Source organism: Mobula birostris, chromosome 7, assembly GCF_030028105.1.
Source record: "Mobula birostris isolate sMobBir1 chromosome 7, sMobBir1.hap1, whole genome shotgun sequence".
NCBI classification, from domain to species: Eukaryota; Metazoa; Chordata; class Chondrichthyes; order Myliobatiformes; family Myliobatidae; genus Mobula; species Mobula birostris.
In genome coordinates this window covers 115,972,430-115,991,650 of record NC_092376.1, presented here as the reverse complement: position 1 = coordinate 115,991,650, position 19,221 = coordinate 115,972,430, and the positions used below count along the sequence as shown (strand labels likewise).

Below are 19,221 nucleotides of genomic sequence, written 5' to 3'. Positions count from 1 at the left end.
ATAGGTGAAGCGAGGTGGTATTAGAGGGGAGGGATGAAGCTAGAAGATGACAGGTGGAAAAGGTAAGGGCTCTGACAGGAGAGGAGACTGGACCATGGGAGAAGGGGAAGGAGGAAGGACATCGGGGCAAGGCAAGAAGAGATGCAAGAGGTGAGCTAGAGTGGGAATGGAAGAAGGAAGGAGGAGGGAGAAAAAAGTCATCGGAAGTTAGAAAGATCGAGATGGAATATCAGGTGCTACTCCTCCAACCCGAGGTAGTCTCATCATGGCAGTACAGGAAGCCATGAAACAACATATCATTATGGGAGTGGGGACTGGAATTACAATAGTTGGCCACTGGGAAGTCTTGCTTGTTGCAAATGGAGTGAAGGTGCTCAACAACCTGCCCTCCACCCACCCACCCATTCTAAATCTACATAGGGTCTCACCAAAGTACAAGAGGCCTCAAGGGGAGCACTGGATACAGTAGACAACCCCGACAGGTTCGCAGAGGAGTTAGCTTACCTGGAAGGACTATTTAGGGCCCTGAATGAAGGTAAGGAAGGAGCTGAATGTGCAGGTATAGCACTTCTTCCACTTGCCAGAAGGGAGATTTGTGGGGAGGAACGAATGGACAAGGAAATCACAGAGAGAGCAATCACTGAAGAAAGTGGAGACTGGGTTTGGAGGTAGGATCCCATTGAAGATGGTGGAAGTTGCAGAAAATGATGTACTGGATGAGGGGTCTCATGGGGTGGTAGGCAAGAACAAGAGGAACTCTATCGCAATTAGGGTGGCGGGATGATGGGACTAAGGCAGATATCCAGCAAATAGAGGAGAAGCCGGTGAGGGCAGAATCAATGGTGGAGGAAAGAAAATGCCATTCTTTGGAGGAGGAAGACATCTCTGATGCTCTGGAAAGGAAACATAGAAAACCTACAGCACAATACAGGTCCTTCAGCCCACAATGCTGTGCCGAACATACCCTTACTTTAGAAATTACCTAGGGTTACCCATAGCCCTCTATTTTACTAAGCTCCGTGAATCTATCCAGGAGTCTCTCAAAAGACCCTATCGTATCCACCTCCACCACAGTCACTGGCAGCCCATTCCACGCACTCACAATCTCTGCACAAAAAACTTACCCCTGACATCTCCTCTGTACCTACAGTGGCATGCAAAAGTTTGGGCACCTCTGGTCAAAATTGCTGTTACCGTGAATAGCTAAGCCAGTAAAAGATGACCCGATTTCCAAAAGGGATAAAGTTAAAGATGACACATTTCTTTAATATTTTACGCAATATTACTTTTTTATTTCCATCTTTTATAGTTTCAAAATAACAAAAAAGGAAAAGGGCCCAAAGCAAAAGTTTGGGCACCCTGCACTATCAGTACTTAGTAACACCCCCTTTGGAAAGTATCACAGCTTGTAAACGCTTTCTGTAGCCAGCTAAGAGTCTTTTGATTCTTGTTTGGGGGATTTTTGCCCATTCTTCCTCGCAAAAGGCTTCTAGTTCTGTCAGATTCTTGGGCCATCTTGCAGGCACTGCTCTTTTGAGGTCTATCCACACATTTTCAATAATGGTTTTCAGGGGACTGTGAGGGCCATGGCAAAACCTTCAGCTTGCGCCTCTTGAGATAGTCCATTGTGGATTTTGAGGTGTGTTTAGGTTCATTTTCCTGTTGTAGAAGCCATCCTCTTTACATCTTCAGCTTTTTTTTTAAATAGACGGTGTGATGTTTGCTTCCAGAATTTGCTAGTATTTAACTGAATTCATTCTTCCCTCTACCAGTGAAATGTTCCCTGTGCCACTGGCTGCAACACAAGCCTAAAGCATGATCGATCCATCCCTGTGCTTAACAGTTGGAGAGGTGTTCTTTTCATGAAATTCTGCCCCCTTTTTTCTCCAAACATACCTTTGCTCATTGCAACCAAAAAGTTCTATTTTAACTTCATCAGTCCACAGGACTTGTTTCCAAAATGCATCCAGCTTGTTTAGATATTCCTTTGCAAACTTCTGACGCTGAATTTTGCACTGAGGATGCAGGAAAGGTTTTCTTCTGATGACTCTTCCATGAAGGTCATATTTGTGCAAGTGTCGCTGCACAGTAGAACAGTGCACCATCACTCCAGAGTCCGCTAAATCTTCCTGAAGGTCTTTTGCAGTCAAAGGGGGGTTTTGATTTGCCTTTCTCGCTCAGGAACTTTTCTTGGTCCTCCAGACCTCAGCTTGACCTCCACCGTTCCAATTAACTGCCATTTCTTAATTGCATTACAAACTGAGGAAACCGCTACCTGAAAACACTTTCCTATCTTCTTATAGCCTTCTCCTGCTTTGTAGGCATCATTTATTTTAATTTTCAGAGTGCTAGGCAACTGCTTAGAGGAGCCCATGGCTGCTGATTGTTGGGACAAGGTTTGAGGAGTCAGGGTATTTATAAAGCTTTGAAATTTGCATCACCTGGCCTTTCCTAACGATGATTGTGAACAAGCCATAGCCCTAACAAGCTAATTAAGGTCTGGGACCTTGGTAAAAGTTATCTGAGAGCTCAAATCTCTTGGGGTGCTCAAACTTTTGCATGGTGCTCCTTTCCTTTTTTTTCCCCACTCTAAATTTGTACAAAACAAAAATAATACACTAATCTTGCTTAAAATGTTGAAAAGAATGCTTCATCTTAGGAGGAGGAGGAGAAGATGGCAGCGCAACAGCAGCGCACGCTGCCACTTCAGTGATGTCTGTTATCTGTCAAGTAGGGGACCGTGCACAATTCTGATTTGATGGAGACGGACGTGAGAGTATGGAGGAACATCTGGAAAACTTCTGAAAGGCCCGCTTCACTGCTGCTGCTACTGTGTGGTAACCGGAATCTCCGGAGCAGAAAGCCCCCAAATCCTCGGCTTTGCGTGTTTCAGCGGCCGGGGCGAGGTCAAAGGCGCTCGGCAAAGGATGGCACTCGGGAGGCTGGTCGGAAGCTCGAAGTTTTCAGATGGATGGACTCAGTGTCGGCTGTGGTCGGCTGCTTCCAAGGCATTGGCAAGTTGACAATAAACCTGGAGGTTTATAGCAGGGAGTTTCTCCCTTTTGCTGCCTGCTATCAGGGACTTGGGAGTCGATCGACTCAGGGACTTTTGAGACTTTATTTACTGTGCTCATGGTTTGTTCTTCATCAAATTATGGTATTGCTTTACACTGCTGTAACTATATGTTATAATTATGTGGTCCTGTCAGTGTTAGTCTTTGGTTTGTCCAATTTTCTGTGATATCACTCCGGAGAAACATTGTATCATTTCCTAATGACAATAAAAGAGGACTGAGTGTTCTCATAATCTAATCTAATCTTATCTTTAATTTTATGGCTGTTGGAGATCAGTTCACCTTCTATTCACTAAACTACTTACAGTAACAGTACATTCAAACCGTGTCCTCTCGTGTTAGCCAGTTCAACCCTGGGAAAAATCCTCTGACTATCCACACGATCAATATCTCTCATCATCTTATATGCCTCCATCAGGTCACCTCTCATCCTCCGTCGCTCCAAGGAGAAAAGGCCGAGTTACATCAACCTATTCACATAAGGCATGCTCCCCAATCCAGGCAACATCCTTTTAAATCTCCTCTGTACCCTTCCTATGGTTTCCACATCCTTCCTGTAGTGAGGCGACCAGAACTGAGCACAGTACTCCAAGTGAGGTCTGCCCAGGGTCCTATATAGCTGCAGCATTACCTCTCGGCTCCTAAATTCAATACCATGGTTGATGAAGGCCAATGCACCATATTTCTTCTTAAACACAGAGTCACACGTGTAACAGCTTTGAGTGTCCTATGGACTCAGACCCCATGATCCCTCTGATTCTCCACACTGCCAAGAGTCTTACCATTAATACGATATTCTACCATCATATTTGACATACCAAAATGAACCACCTCATACTTATCTGGGTTGAGCTCCATCTGCCACTTCTCAGCCCAGTTTTGCATCCTATCGATGTCCCACTGTAACCTCTCCCAACCCTCCACACTATCCACAACACCCCCAACCTTTGTATTATCAGCAAATTTACTAACCCATCCCTCCATTTCCTCATCCAGGTCATTTATAAAAATCACGAAGAGAAAGGGTCCCAGAACAGATCCTTGAGGCACAGCACTGGTCACCGACCTCCATGCAGAATGTGACTCGTCTACTACCACTCTGTCTTCTGTGGGAAAGCCAATTCTGAATCCACAAAGCGATGTCCCCTTGGATCCCATGCCTCCTTACTTTCTTAATAAGCCTTGCATAGGGTACCTTATCAATTGCCTTGCTGAAATCCATATACATTACATCTACTGCTCTACCTTCATCAATGTGTTTAATCACATCCTCAAAAAAAAATACAATCAGGCTCGTAAGGCACAAGTTGCGTTTGACAAAGACATGCTGACTATTCCTAATCATATTATGCCTTTCAAATGTTCATAAATCCTGCCTCTCGGGATCTTTTCCATCAACTTACTAACCACTGAAATAAGACTCACTGGTCTATAATTTCCTGGGCTATATCTACTCCCTTTCTTGAATAAGGGAACAACATCTGCAACCCTTCAATCCTCTGGAACTTCCCTCCTCCCATTGAGGCTCAGCAAACTCCTCCCTCACCTCCCACAGTAGCCTGGGGTATATCTCATCCAGTCCCGGTGACTTATCCAACTTGATGCTTTCCAAAAGCTCCAGGACCACCTCTTTCTTAGTATCTATATCCTCAAGCTTTTCAGTCTGCTGTAAGTCATCCCTACAATCGACAAAATCCTTTTCCAAAGTGAATACCGAAGCAAAGTTTTAATTAAGTACCTCTGCTATCTCCTCCGGTTCCATACACACTTTTCCACTGTCACACTTGATTAGTCCAATTCTTTCACGTCTTATTCTCCTTCAATCTTTTTTTATTGATTTGAAAGAATAAGGATAAATACAAACCAGAGAAGAGATTATCTCAAATACATATTGCAATAATAGTACAAACAAAGAAAGGAATACACACTGTCAAGATCATATACAGGTGTCCCCCGCTTTTCGAACGTTTGCTTTACGAAACCTCACTGTTACAAAAGACCTACATTAGTTCCCTGTTTTCGCTAACAGAAGGTGTTTTCACTGTTATGAAGAAAGGCAGCGCGTGAAAAAAAATCAGCGTGCGCCAAGCAGCCTCTCTCCCCCAGGTTCGGAACTGCATTCTCGCCGGCATTACTTAAACACGTGCCTGTGAGCAGCCGTTAGCAAGATGAGCTCTATGGTATCGGAAAAGCCTAAAAGAGCTCATAAGGGTGTTACACTTAGCGTAAAACTAGACATAATTAAGCGTTTTGATCGTGGTGAACGGAGTAAGGACTAAGTGAGTTTGGCTTGTGGAAGCTGATGAACATGATGTTGAAGAGGTTCTGGCAACCCATGACCAAGTACTGATAGATGAAGAGCTGATGCAATTGGAAGAGGAAAGGATAATAATCAAAACTGAATGAGTAATGATAAAGTATGACTTTAATTTTGAAAGCGTACGTCGGTTTAGGGGATATTTGCAGGATGGTTTGAGTGCTTACAAAGAACTGTATGATAGAAAAGTGCGCGAGGCTCAGCAGTCAAGCAAGCCTTCCACATCAGCCACAGCAGACGACGAACCTCGACCTTCGACATCGAGGCGGACAGTCATAGGAGAAGATGAGCTGCCTGCTCTAATGGAAACAGACGACAAGATGACACCCCAGTGTCCCACCACCCCAACACCCAGGCTGCGGACGGATGCTGATTCGCGGAGAATGCAGCAGTAGCCCGGAAACACACAGTACATCTTTAAGAAAAAAGCCGAAATAGACAGGTTAATTAATTAGTTGCCACCCGACATGTAATTGGCGGCCCAGATCAGAGGCTATGCAATTGGCAATCGGCACTGATCTGGGCCGACATTTACGTGCCGGGCGGCACCTAATTAATTAGCATGTTTATTTTGGCTTTTTTCTTAAAGATGTGCTGTGTGCCTCCCGGCTACCGCTGCATGCTTTGCGGATCGGTATCGGTTTGCTGCCCGGAGGGTGGGGGCCACTGCACCACCCAAACTCCAACGACTCAGTCTAACACACCATCATCAGTGTGCTCGGCAGCTGTCTTCCCGATTCCCGTAAGTGATACTACTTTGTACATACATTATTTCTACTTTGTATGAGCTGTGTATTTTTATGTGTTACTTGGTATGATTTGGCAGCTTCATAGCTTAAAGGTTACTGGAGAGCAGTTGCGCCGTGTTTTTGCCGATGGCGCTGGCGTGAGATTTTTGCTACGGAGAACAGTTCAGGCAATGATTGTGGAGAAGTATTTCTACTTTATATAAGCTGTGTATTTATCATATCATTCCTGCTTTTACTATATGTTACTGTCGTTTTAGGTTTTGTATGTTATTTGGCATGATTTGGTAGGTTATTTTTGGGTCTGCGAACGCTCACAAAATTTTCCCAGATAAATAAATGGTAATTGCTTCTTCGCTTTATGACATTCCAGTTTACGAACCGTTTCACAGGAACGCTCTACCTTCGGATGGCGGAGGAAACTTGTATAGTATTAAACTAATATAAAGAGAGAAAAGAACCACCTCTCCTCTTAACAGTTCATAGAAAAAAAGACTCAAGATTTCCTGTTATTGAGGGGAAAAAACCCACTAAACTAACCTAAAACAAAAAAAAAAAGGGACTGGGCAGTCCATTTTGAGGATACAGTCTAAAAAAAAAGGGAAAATCCTTCTGGTCAAATCTAAAACTTCGTGGAGAAGGAAAAAAAATTAACTGGAAAAGTAAAAAGAATTAGATCATATGAAAATACGTCTTATTCCCTTGCTCTTCACATACTTGTAGAATGCCTTGGGGTTTTCCTTATTCCTATCCACCCAGGGCTTCTCATGGCCCCTTCTGGCTCTCCAAATTTCATTCTTAAGCTCCTTCCTGCTAGCCTTATAATCTTCTAGACCTCTATTATTACCCAGTTTTTTGAACCTTTCGTAAGCTTTTCTTTTCTTCTTGACTAGATTTACAACAGCTTTTGTATACCATGGTTCCTTTACCCTACCATCCTTTCCCTGTCTCACTGAAACATACCTATGCAGAACTCCACACAAATATCCCCTGAACATTTGCCACATTTCTGCCGTACACTTCCCTGAGAACATCTGTTCGCAATTTATGCTTCCAAGTTCCTGCCTGAGCCTCATATTTCCCCTTACTCAAATGAAATGCTTTTCTAACTTTTCTGTTCCTATCCCTCTCTAATGCTGCGGTAAAGGAGGTAGACTTGTGGTCACTATCTCCAGAATGCTCTTCCACTAAGACACCCGACACCTGACCAGGTTCATTTCCCAATACCAGATCAAGTACAGCTTCTCCTCTTGTAGGCTTATCTACATATTGTGTCAAGAAACCTTTCTGAACAATCTAACAAACTCCAGGGAGATGCCAATCAATATTTGGGAATTTAAAATTTCCCACCGTGACAACCCTGTTATTATTACACCTTTCCAGAATCAGTCTCCCTATCTGCACCTCAATGTGCCTGCTACTATTGGGTGGTCTATAAAAAACACCCAGTAGAGTTATTGACCCCTTCCTGTTCCTAACTTCCACCCACAGAAACTCAGTAGACAATCCCTCCATGACTTCTTCCTTTTCTGCAGCCGTGACACTAGCTCTGATCGACAGTGCCACGCCACCACCTCTTTTGCTTCCCTCCCTGTCCTTTCTGAAACATCTAAAGCCTCGCACTCTAAGTAACCATTCCTGCCCCTGAACCATCCAAGTCTCTGTAATGACCACATCACAGCTCCAAGTATTGATCCAAGCTCTAAGCTCATCCGCTTTGTTCATTATACTCCTTGCATTAAAATAGACACATCTCATACCATCGGTCTGAGCGCATCCCTTCTCTATTACCTGCCTATCTTCCCTCTCACACTGTCTACAAGCTTTCTCTATTTGTGAGTCTCTTCAGTTTGGTTCCCAACCCCCAGCAATTCTATTTAAACTCTCCCCTATAGTCTTAGCAAACTTCCCAGCCAGGATATTGGTTCCCCTCGGATTCAAGTGCAATCCGTCTTTTCTGTACAGGTCACACCTGTCCCAAAAGAGGTCCCAATGATCCAGAAATCTGAATCCCTGCCCCCTGCTCAAATCCCTCAGCCACACATTTATCCTTCACCTCATTCTATTCCTATACTCACTGTCACGTGGCACAGGCAGTAATCCTGAGATTATTACCTTTGAGGTCTTGCTTCTCAATTTCCTTCCCAACTTCCTGCAGTCTGTTTCAGGACCTCCTCCCTTTTCCAGCTATGTTGTTGGTACCAATATGTACCACATCCTCTGTTCCTCCTGGGAACAGATGAAGGGGAGACAAAGGAACTGAGAAAAGGGAATGGCATTTTTACATGTGATATGGAGTGAAGAAGTATAATCAAGACAGCCGTGGGAACTGGGAGGTTTGTAAGAGATGGAGGTCTAAAATTTGTCTCCAGAGATGAAGATGGAGAGATCAAGAAAGGGGAGAGAAATGTCAGAAATGGACCAGATCAATTTAAGAGCAGGGTAGAAGTTGGAGGCAAAGATGATGAGATTAATCAGTTCAGCATGGGTGTATGAAGCAGCATAATGCAGTCAGTAATATGGCGCAGAAAGAATTAAGAGCATTACTAGAGAAGGCTTGAAACATGGACTGTTCCACATATTCAATGAAAAGGCAGCATAGCTGGGGTTCATGGCTATGCCTTGGGTTTGGAGAAAGAGGAAGGAGCCCTCCAGACAGTGGAGGGTGGTGGAGGGGAGGGTAACTGGTCAGGTCTGTTGAAAGAAGCAGAGAGCTTTAAGGCCTTCCTGCCTTCATTGACATCTCTTGTCACTTCCTCAAAGAATTCAATCAATCTTGTGAAAGATAACCTGCCCCTCACAAAGGCACATTCACTATCCCTAGTCAGACTGCTTCTCTAAATGCTTGTAAATCCTGTGTCTAAGAATTCTCCAATAGTTTGCCCATTACTGACGTAAGATTCACTGGTCTATAATTACCAGGGTTATCCCCATCATCTTTTGTTAGGGGGCATTTTGGAGTTTTGTGAATATAGCAGATATTAATTCAAAGAACTAGTCTTCAGTTCTGAATGAAAATTATAAATTGCAAGTGAAAAATTGAAGTTAAGGGGACACATTTGCAAATAAACAAAAGATTTGGTATGCAAAGATTTTCTAAACGGCCAGGTGCAGGACAATGAAATTATGTTAATTGGCCCATATCAAACCAGGCAACATGGCTAAGTTATCTCTATCATTGTAAACAAGTTCAAGGAAACTCACAGATCTGACTGCTATTATCACTTAGCACATCAAATAGCTGACTTATCAAAAGTTGGGATATTTGTGTATTCAGAGTCAGCCCTGACAGCATTAATTTTTGGTGTCTGGGATCTCTCTCTGTCCAAGTAAAAGTGTTTGAACATTCAAGGGTTTCTCCCATTACAGATATCTAATTCAAAGGAAACACTGTTATTCAAAATATTAAAGTAAACAATGTCATTGTAACTATAGAAATTGTATTGAATCACCTACTGTTCCTTTGATTTTAAGGTATAAAAAAATCTAATAAGTTTTTGAAGCTCTACCAAGAGGGTCTCCAGAAGGATGTCTGCTTGTGATAGATAGACACCGTTATAATCACCAGCTTCAGTGTCTCTCTAGTGACTTTGATCACAGTCATAATACCTTTCCTGAACAAAGATTGCCACCTCCCAATTTTTTAGCACTACTCCTGCAGCCAGTGAGGATGCAAAGTTCGTCGCCAAGGCACAGAAATCTCTTCTCTCACTTCCCACAGTAACCTGGGATATGTCGCAACTGGCTCCAGGGATTTACCCATCCTAGATAATATCATCATAGAGTAATGATATTGTAAATTAAAGTCAAGATGGCGCTAAAGGGCAACTCCTTTGCTTGTATCTTTGGAAACAACTCTACAGGTTTCCCCAGCCATCCGAAGGCAGAGCGTTTCTATGAAACGGTTCGTAAGCCGAAATATCATAAAGCGAAGCAGCAATTACCATTTATTTATATGGGAAAATTTTGTGAGCGTTCACAGACCCAAAAATAACCTACCAAATCATGCCAAATAACACATAAAACCTAAAATAACAGTAACATATAGTAAAAGCAGGAATGATATGATAAATACACAGCCTATATAAAGTAGAAATACTTTTCCACAATCATTACTGCACTGTTCTACGTAGCAAAAATCTCATACAAGCGCTGTTGGCAAAAACACGACGCAAGCGCTCTCCAGTAACCTTTAAGCTATGAAGCTGCCAAATCATACCAAATAACACGTAAAACTACACAGCCTATATAAAGTAGAAATAATGTATGTACAATGTAGTATCGCTTAGCGGAATTGGTTCAGCACCAAGCACACTTATGATGGTGTGTTAGACTGAGTCGTCGCAGGTTGGGTGGTGCAGTGGCTCCCACCCTCCAGGCCACCGACAGATACTGAACTGCGAAGCATGCAGGGGTGCAGCGGTAGCCGGGAGGCACACAGCACATCGTTAAGAAAAAAAAACGAAATAAACATGCTAATTAATTAGGTGCCGCCCAGGACGTAAGTGTCGGCCTAGATCAGTGCCGATTTCCGATTGCATCGCCTCTGATCTGGGCCGACTATTACGCGTCGGGCAGCACCTAATGAATTAGCTTGTTTACTTTGGCTTTTTTCTTAAAGATGTGTTGTGTGCCTCCCGGCTACCACTGCATTCTCCACGAATCGCGGGGTGGTGGGAAACAGCTCATCTTCTCCTATGACTGCCTTCCTCAATGTCGAAGGTCGAGGTTCGTTGTCTGCTGTGGCTGATGCGGTAGGCTTGCTTGACTGCTGAGCCTCGCACATTTCTCTATCATACAGTTGTTTGTAAGGACTCAAACCATCCTGCAAATATCCCCTAAACCTAAGTACCCTTTCAAAATTAAAGTCGTACTTTATCATTGCAGCGAAAATCTCACGCAGTTGCTTCACGTTCAGTTGCTGGACGACTTCACTTTCGGTCCGTTTGCTACTGCATTCAGTTTCAATTGTTATCCCTTCCTCTTCCAATTGCATCAGCTCTTCATCTATCAGTTCTTGGTCATGGGATGCCAAAACCTCTTCAACATCATGTTCGTCAGCTTCCACAAGCCAAACTCACTTAGTCCTTACTTCGTTCACCACGATAGAAACGCTTAATTATGTCTAGTTTTATGCTAAGTGTAACACCCTTACAAGCTCTTTTAGGCTTTTCCAATACCTTAGAATTCATCTTGCAAACGGCTGCTCACAGGCACATTCTTAAGCAATGTCGGCGAGAATGCAGTTCTGAATCTGGGGGGAGGAGCTGCTGCTCGGGGCGCGCGCTGCCTTTTATCACGCGCTGATTTTTTTGTGCACTGATTTTCCCCGCACGCTGCTTTTTTTTTCGTCACAGTGAAAACACCTTCTGAAAGTGAAAACAGGGTACTAATGTAGGTCTTTCGTAACAGTGAGGTTTCATAAAGCGAACGTTCGAAAAGCAGGGGACACCTGTATTTCTATCTTTGATATCTCTTTTTTCCCTTTTCAAGTTCTTTTTTAAGACCCTGAACTGGAGTTACAGTCTGACTTCGGTCCTTTGTGGGAATGGGACCCGCTCTCAAAGCCTCATGACCAGCCACTTTTTATAGTCATAGTCATACTCTATTGATCCCGGGGGAAATTAGTTTTCCTTACAGTTGCACCATAAATAATTAAATAGTAAAATGTAAATTATGCCAGGAAATAAGTCCAGGACCAGCCTATTGGCTCAGGGTGTCTGACCCTCCAAGGGAGGAGTTGTAAAGTCTGATGGCCACAGGCAGGAATGACTTCCTATGATGCTCTGTGTTGCATCTCAGTGGAATGAGTCTCTGGCTGAATGTACTCCTGTGCCCACCCAGTACATTATGTAGTGGATGGGAGACATTGTCCAAGATGGCATGCAACTTGGACAGCATCCTCTTTTCAGACACCACCGTCAGAGTCCAGTTCCATCTCCACAACATCACTGGCCTTACGGATGAGTTTGTTGATTCTGTTGGTGTCTGCTACCCTCAGCCTGCTGCCCCAGCACACAACAGCAAACATGATCACACTGGCCACCACAGACTCATAGAACATCCTCAGCATCATCCGGCAGATGTTAAAGGACCTCAGTCTCCTCAGGAAATAGAGACGGCTCTGACCCTTCTTGTAGACAGCCTCAGTGTTCTTTGACCAGTCCAGTTTATTGTCAATTCGTATCCCCAGGTATTTGTAATCCTCCATCATGTCCACACTGACCCCCCGGATGGAAACGGGGTCACCGGTGCCTTAGCTCTCCTCAGGTCTACCACCAGCTCCTTAGTCTTTTTCACATTAAGCTGCAGATAATTCTGCTCACACCATGTGACAAAGTTTCCTACCGTAGCCCTGTACTCAGCCTCATCTCCCTTGCTGACGCATCCAACTATGGCAGAGTCATCTGAAAACTTCTGAAGATAACAAGACTCTGTGCAGTAGTTGAAGTCCGAGGTGTAAATGGTGAAGAGAAAGGGAGACAAGACAGTCCCCTGTGGAGCCTCAGTGCTGCTAATCACTCTGTCAGACACACAGTGCTGCAAGCGTACTGTGGTCTGCCAGTCAGGTAATCAAGAATCCATGACACCAGGAAAGCATCCACCTGCATCGCTGTCAGCTTCTCCCCCAGCAGAGCAGGGCGGATGGTGTTGAATGCACTGGAGAAGTCAAAAAACATGACCCTCACAGTGTTCGCTGGCTTGTCCAGGTCGGCGTAGACACGGTTCAGCAGGTAGACGATGGATCCTCAACTCCTAGTCGGGGCTGGTAGGCGAACTGGAGGGGATCTAAGTGTGGCCTAACCATAGGCTGGAGCAGCTCCAGAACAAGTCTCTCCAGGGTCTTCGTGATATGGGAGGTCAATGCCACCGGTCTGTAGTCATTGAAGCCGCTGGGGCATGGCGCCTTCGGCACAGGGATGAGGCAGGACGTCTTCCACAGCACAGGAACCCTCCGGAGCCTCAGGCTCAGGTTGAAGACATGGCGAAGTACTCCACATAGCTGAGGGGCACAGGCTTTAAGCACCCTGGTACTGACACCATCCGGTCCTGCAGCCTTGCTTGGGTTGAGACGTTTCAGCTGTCTTCTCACCTGTTCAGCTGTCAAGCCCACCGTGGTGGTTTCATGTGGGGAAGGGGTGTAGTCATGACAGCAGGGTGGGGGACTGTGAGGAGGGGTAAGAGGGGAGAGTGGAATATGTGCTGGTTGGAGACCGACAACAGATGACTCATGTGGGGGATGGGCAGGGGCCACAATGTCAGATCTGTTAATGAACAGGTTAAGTTCGTTGGCCCTGTCCACACTGCCTTCAGCTCCTCTGTTGCTAGTTTACCGGAACCCAGTGATGGTCCTCATCCCACTCCAGAACTCTGTCATGTTATTCTGCTTTTCATATTCCAAGGACGCAACCTGGAAGACTAGTGCGCCTTCAGGGTGCCGTATTTTCGTGGCTCTGGGGAATGGCTGATTCAAGGCCGATGCCCCTGACTGAGGAGTTGCAGGAGAACACGGAACATCGAGAGCAGGTTAGCTGCCGGCTGTGTCCAGAGACCTGAGCCTTTCCAGGGCCGATTGTCTGGGTGCAGAGCTCAGAAAAAGGGATTCAACAGACTTATCACATTGTAAATCAGCAAGTTGTTTGTTATGTCCCCCCTCTCGCTGTGAAATGGGGAGGGGGGGGAGGGGGAGAGGGAGAGAGAGGGAGAGAGAGAAAGAGACACACACACACACACAGTGGTATGTCGAGTTACCGGGTGAATGAGTAATCTTTGGGGTACTGCAAGTCTGTGTCTTTATTGATGTTTTGCTGCATGCTTGAATGCTCAGTGGAGGGCGCTGATGCCTTTTTTTCCGCTGGGTGGCAGGGGATCGTTGCCTTACTGCTGCGTGGGTCTTTTGGGGGTTCTAACGTTTAACTGTCATTCATTCTTTGGGGCACTCCTCTTTTTGTGGATGTTTGTAAAGAAAAAGAATTTTAGGATATGTTGTATACATTTCTCTGACATTAAATGTACTTACTGAAGCTTATTGAAATTGTAGACATGCTAAACAATTAGTAAGTCTCACAACTTACAATGAAAGAATAGCATGTTCAACATTCCAGGAAGACTCAAAGATGTAAGTCACTGAAATTATAAGTAATATAACAAGAAAAAAAATACTAATCTCACTGAAGAGTGCCAAATACTTATAACCAGATGGCTCCCACTCCAGGAATTTACAATTAATGAGAACTCTGTAGTTGTTCCAACTATAATCTCCAAAATTATCAAATACAGAAACACATAAAATGCTGGAGAAAATCAGGAGGTCAGGCAGCATCTAAGGAGGAGAATAAATAGTCAATGTTTTGGGCTGAGAGCCTTCATCAGGACTGGAAAGGAAGGAGGAAGAAGCCAGAATAAAATGGTGGTGGGGGGGGGGGAATGGGGGGAAAGGAGTTCAAGCTGGCAGGTGACAGGTGAAACCAGATGGGTGGTTGCAGGGAGTGGGCTAGATGGAAGTGTGAAGCTGGAAGGTGATTGGTGCAAAAAGGTAAAGGGATAAAGAAAAAGAAACCATGGGGAAAGAAGAAGGAGGGGCACCAGAGGGAGATCATGACCAGTTGAGAAGAGAAAGGATAAAAGGACAGACAAAATGGGAAATGGAAAAAGAGAAGGGGGGGGATAAATTACTAGAAGTTAGAGAAATCAACGTTTATGCTTGGGTTGGAGGCTACTCAAACAGATTATGAAGTGTTGCTCCTGGAAAACTGATTCTCAGTCAACATTTAAGAAATACAAGAGGGGTTAAACAGAAAGTTATACATTATCCCTGTATCTCAGAAATGAGGAACTCAAACTGTTGTGATGTACATTAATAGTCTGTATAGGAACCACAAAGGTCACCATTTTTATGAATGATTATTTCAGCAACTTAGGCAAGACAGAGTTCTATTTGCTGAAAACACATACAAGCAAAACCTTAAAAAATAAATCAGAATCAGCCGGGACCCCAGAAAACTGTATCTCAAGGAAAGAAAATGATTGGAGCTGCAGGTTGATCAATTTCTAGGTATTAAGTGACCTATCAGAAACTGGCCATTCCTTCAATTCCCTAGCAAAATAGTTGATAGCTTTAATTTTCCAAATTCACTGGATTCAGGGAAGATTAATTGAGATTGGAAAATAGAAAATGCAACTTTTATTCAAAAAAGGGGGGCAGACAAAGTAGGAAGGTCAGACTAGCTAGCTTAAACATCTCACTGGAAAAGTATCATGCTCTTAAAGACATTACAAAAATTCAAGATAGTCAAGCAAAAAAAATCTGAAAGGTAAATCATGATTGAGAAAGGTACAGACACTGCCATGTTACAGCTATTTAGGTTACACAAGGCTGCCATCATACAATTCATATATCTCTATCCAAAAATTTGAAATATGGATTAAAGTTCATTCTCGTGAAATTTTGTGTTTTGGAGGGAGGGGAAGTAAATCAAATCAGTGCAAGAAAAATGTTTATTTTTTTAATTTCTTGGGGCATGCACAGATGATGCAGCTTCCATGTTACAGAATAATCAACCCCACCCCATCTCCAGATCTCAGTCTTTGAAAGAGTGAAGCCTTTCAAGAGGAACCAGTAGTTATCTTATGCTTTCACAATCACATTTCATAAGGAGCTGGAAACAAAGGCATTTGTAAAACGTAAAAGCTTATGGTGTAGGACATAACATATTGACATGGAAATGCAACTTCCTATCTAATGGGGAAAAGGCAATAAAGGTTCGTTTTCTGATTGACAAAATGGCATCCCACTGGGATTGGTTGGACTGGGAATGTAATATACAACTGACCTGAAAACAAAAATTATATGGATGCTAAATTTGCTGACAACACAAGGTGGGTAGAAAAGTAAGTTCTGAAGAAAATATAAAGAGGCTACGGAGATACATATCGGTTATATGAATGGGCAAGAGTCTGGCAAATTTGGGAAATGTGAAATTTTAGTAAGTAAAATAAAAAGGCCGTTGTCTTGGGGAAGCACAGTAGTGTAGTGGTTAGCACAACACTTTACAGTACAGGTGACCTGGGTTCGATTCCTGCTGCTGCCTGTAAGGAGTTTGTATGTTCTCCCTGTGACTGCATAGATTTCCTCCGGGTGCTCCAGTTTCCTCTCACAGTCCAAAGACATACCATTTGGTAGGTTTATTTGGTCACTATGAATTGTCCCATGATTAGGCTAGTGTTAAATTGGGGAGTTAATAGGTGGCATGGCTCGAAGGGTCGTAAAGGCTTACTCCACGCTGTATCTCAAATCAGTCAATCAATTAATGATGAGAGACTGTAAGATACAGAGGGATCTACCTGCCCTAGTGTATAATTTGCATAAGGCTACTATACAAGTAACCATTATACATGTAATTAGGAGAAATAAAAGGATGTTACTATTATTGCCAAGTGCGCTAAATGCAATAGCATAGTAAACTCATAAAAATTTGCCATCTGACTATAAAATTGAACTAAGGCTCAAAAAGCTGAAAGCTCCTTCATTGACACCATGAATATTAGACTGACAAGCTGCTCTAGTTCAATTTATAGACAGCACAAAATGCAGCAACACTGCATTTATGGTGAGGTATGTGGACATACAAGGTGGTGGGTAGGATGCAAATCAAACAGAGTCTTGATTCAAACAACAGGAATTCTGCAGATGCTGGAAATTCAAGCAACACACATCAAAGTTGCTGGTGAACGCAGCAGGCCAAGCAGCATCTGTAGGAAGAGGTGCAGTCGACGTTTCAGGCCGAGACCCTTCGTCAGGACTAAATGAAGGAAGAGTGAGTAAGGGATTTGAAAGTTGGAGGGGGAGGGGGAGATCCAAAATGATAGGAGAAGACAGGAGGGGGAGGGATAGAGTCAAGAGCTGGACAGGTGATAGGCAAAAGGGGATACGAGAGGATCCTGGGACAGGAGGTCCGGGAAGAAAGACTGGGGGGGGGGGGGGGTCTTGATTCTCAGTTTTGAAGAACACTGAAGAGTTAATATACAACATATATTAATGATTTGCAAGAGTATTTCATCATTTTTGACTTGAAGAATGTTATGAAGAACGCAGAAAGGAATCATGAGGCAATATGCAGACAGGTTAACTATGACTTCCTTTTGTAACCAGTATTTCTGTGAGCTTCCCATAAACTCTGGCCATGCTTTAACCAGCCATTCTCAACGGGGGCCATATGGCCCCTTTGGGGGCCCTGGCACATTTGAAGGGGGCCACTGACTGAAAACTGTGAGAAGGGGAGCCCCAAGGGTTTATGGGGGCCCTGGTAACTGAACCGATGAAATACCCAAGCAGCAACCTTCATTGGAGTCATATAACTGCACATCGTCAGTTCAGTCAGTTTCAAAAAGATATTTGGATCAAGAGTGATCTGCCAAATAAATTTACAACACTGTGGGAAAAAGCCCAAAGATTTTTTATTGCCTTTCCCTCAACATATTTGGTTGAGAGCGGATTCTGCAAGGTAGTTTCCTTGACAGAATCCAGGAACAGAATTGATATCGCATCAAGAGGTGACCTCAAACTGTCATTGTCTAATTTGGAGCCAGATATCACGAAACTTGCAGAAAAGCACCAACCTCAAGGATCGCATTAGGCCTGGTAGATGTTTAATTTCATACTCTTTTTTTTTTAAGTTTTGTCAGTATGTTGGAATGTTCAAGTTTTCTTGGTGTTCAATAATAAATGATTTTCTGTCCATCTGTTTGTGTTGTATCCCTGGAACCTGAGAAAGAGCTCCCAAGGGGGCCATGGCCAAAAAACAGTTGAGAATCACTGCTCTAAACTATAGCAATGTTTAACTACTGATGGTGAAGAAATGTTGATAAAACCATTCATGGTCAAGGCAGGGAAATGAGACTTTTATTGAAGATGGACATTACTTGGGATTTGTCTAGTACAAATTTAATTTGCCATTGTAGCCCAAAGAATGTTGCAGAAAAGAATGGCTGCTTTGATATTTGAGGAATCACTGATTCTTCTTTTAGAAAACCACATTTTATTTTCTAATTGCAGGATGACCACTGATGAAGCCCAGGGTATCACTATGAGGAAAAGTAGCTTTCACGGGAAGGATGACTGAGGGGAAAATCTGTACTTAAAAAAAGATATCATATGTCTTCAGAGTTTGATTAAGATTGTCCAATTCTTCTAGTACTCATATGTGACACACAGCTAAGCAACAACCAGTTTCACATCTTGTATCCAAATACCTACCCTTCATTTTGGTGTGAATCTTCAGCAGAGGATCAAGACAGACAGCGCTGGGCCACCAAGGACGTCTACTGAACTTCACCCATACCAAATCTCCAACCGCATACTTCTCAGGAATCACTTTTCTTCGCCTTCTAGTAAACTGAAACCAATGTGACTTGGTCAGAATAATATTTAATATAGTATTGCTCTAATAAATCTTACCACACAGTTTTCAATTATGAATGAGACACGCTGGTCAAGTTATTTCCTTCTAAATTCAAATGCTGCTTTTTATTATGGGATTCTAACATAGGGAAAATTTGATATATACCACATAAACTTAACTTATACATTTGATTCCATTTAACAAGCCTATAATACAAGAAAAATACCCCAAAACATTCCAAATTTCAACAAAATAGAATAGTTCCACAAAATGAAAGGTGGCAAATGTAACTCTTCCATTTCACAAACGGGAGAGGAGCAAAAAGGGAACTATTGATCAGTTAACCTGATATTACAGGGAAAATAGTGAAATTGTGAAGGAAGTGATAATGGGGCATTATGAAAATAACAGTATTAGACAAAGTGAAATGGACTTTGAAAGAGAAGTCACATTTGTTAGAAGCATTTTCTTAGGTTACAACCAGCAGAACAGATGAGGGCAAACTGGTGGATATGGAATACTTGGATTTCAAAAAGGCCTGTAAAAAATGTGCCATACAAAAAAATTAATGAAGTTAAGAGCACACAGGGTAATCGGGCTAATATATCGCTATAAATGATTAACAGAATAGAGCAGTATTAGTCATTTTCACATTGGTGATTTTCCCCCTAGCCACTGGAGTG

The 19,221-nt window shown here is 43.2% G+C and overlaps 1 protein-coding gene across 3 annotated transcripts in view; it reads right to left on the bottom strand.

The window, feature by feature from the left end:
- The window catches only part of nsd1a (nuclear receptor binding SET domain protein 1a), a 124,040-nt gene extending 105,562 nt beyond the window's left edge, over nt 1–18,478 (bottom strand). For all 3 annotated transcript variants that reach the window (XM_072263657.1, XM_072263658.1, XM_072263659.1), the window contains exon 1: nt 18,394–18,478. In XM_072263657.1, the coding sequence (XP_072119758.1) occupies nt 18,394–18,400 (7 nt within the window). In that variant the 5' untranslated portion in view covers nt 18,401–18,478. The remainder of the gene's footprint in view (nt 1–18,393) is intronic.
- Between the last annotated feature and the right edge of the window lie 743 nt (nt 18,479–19,221).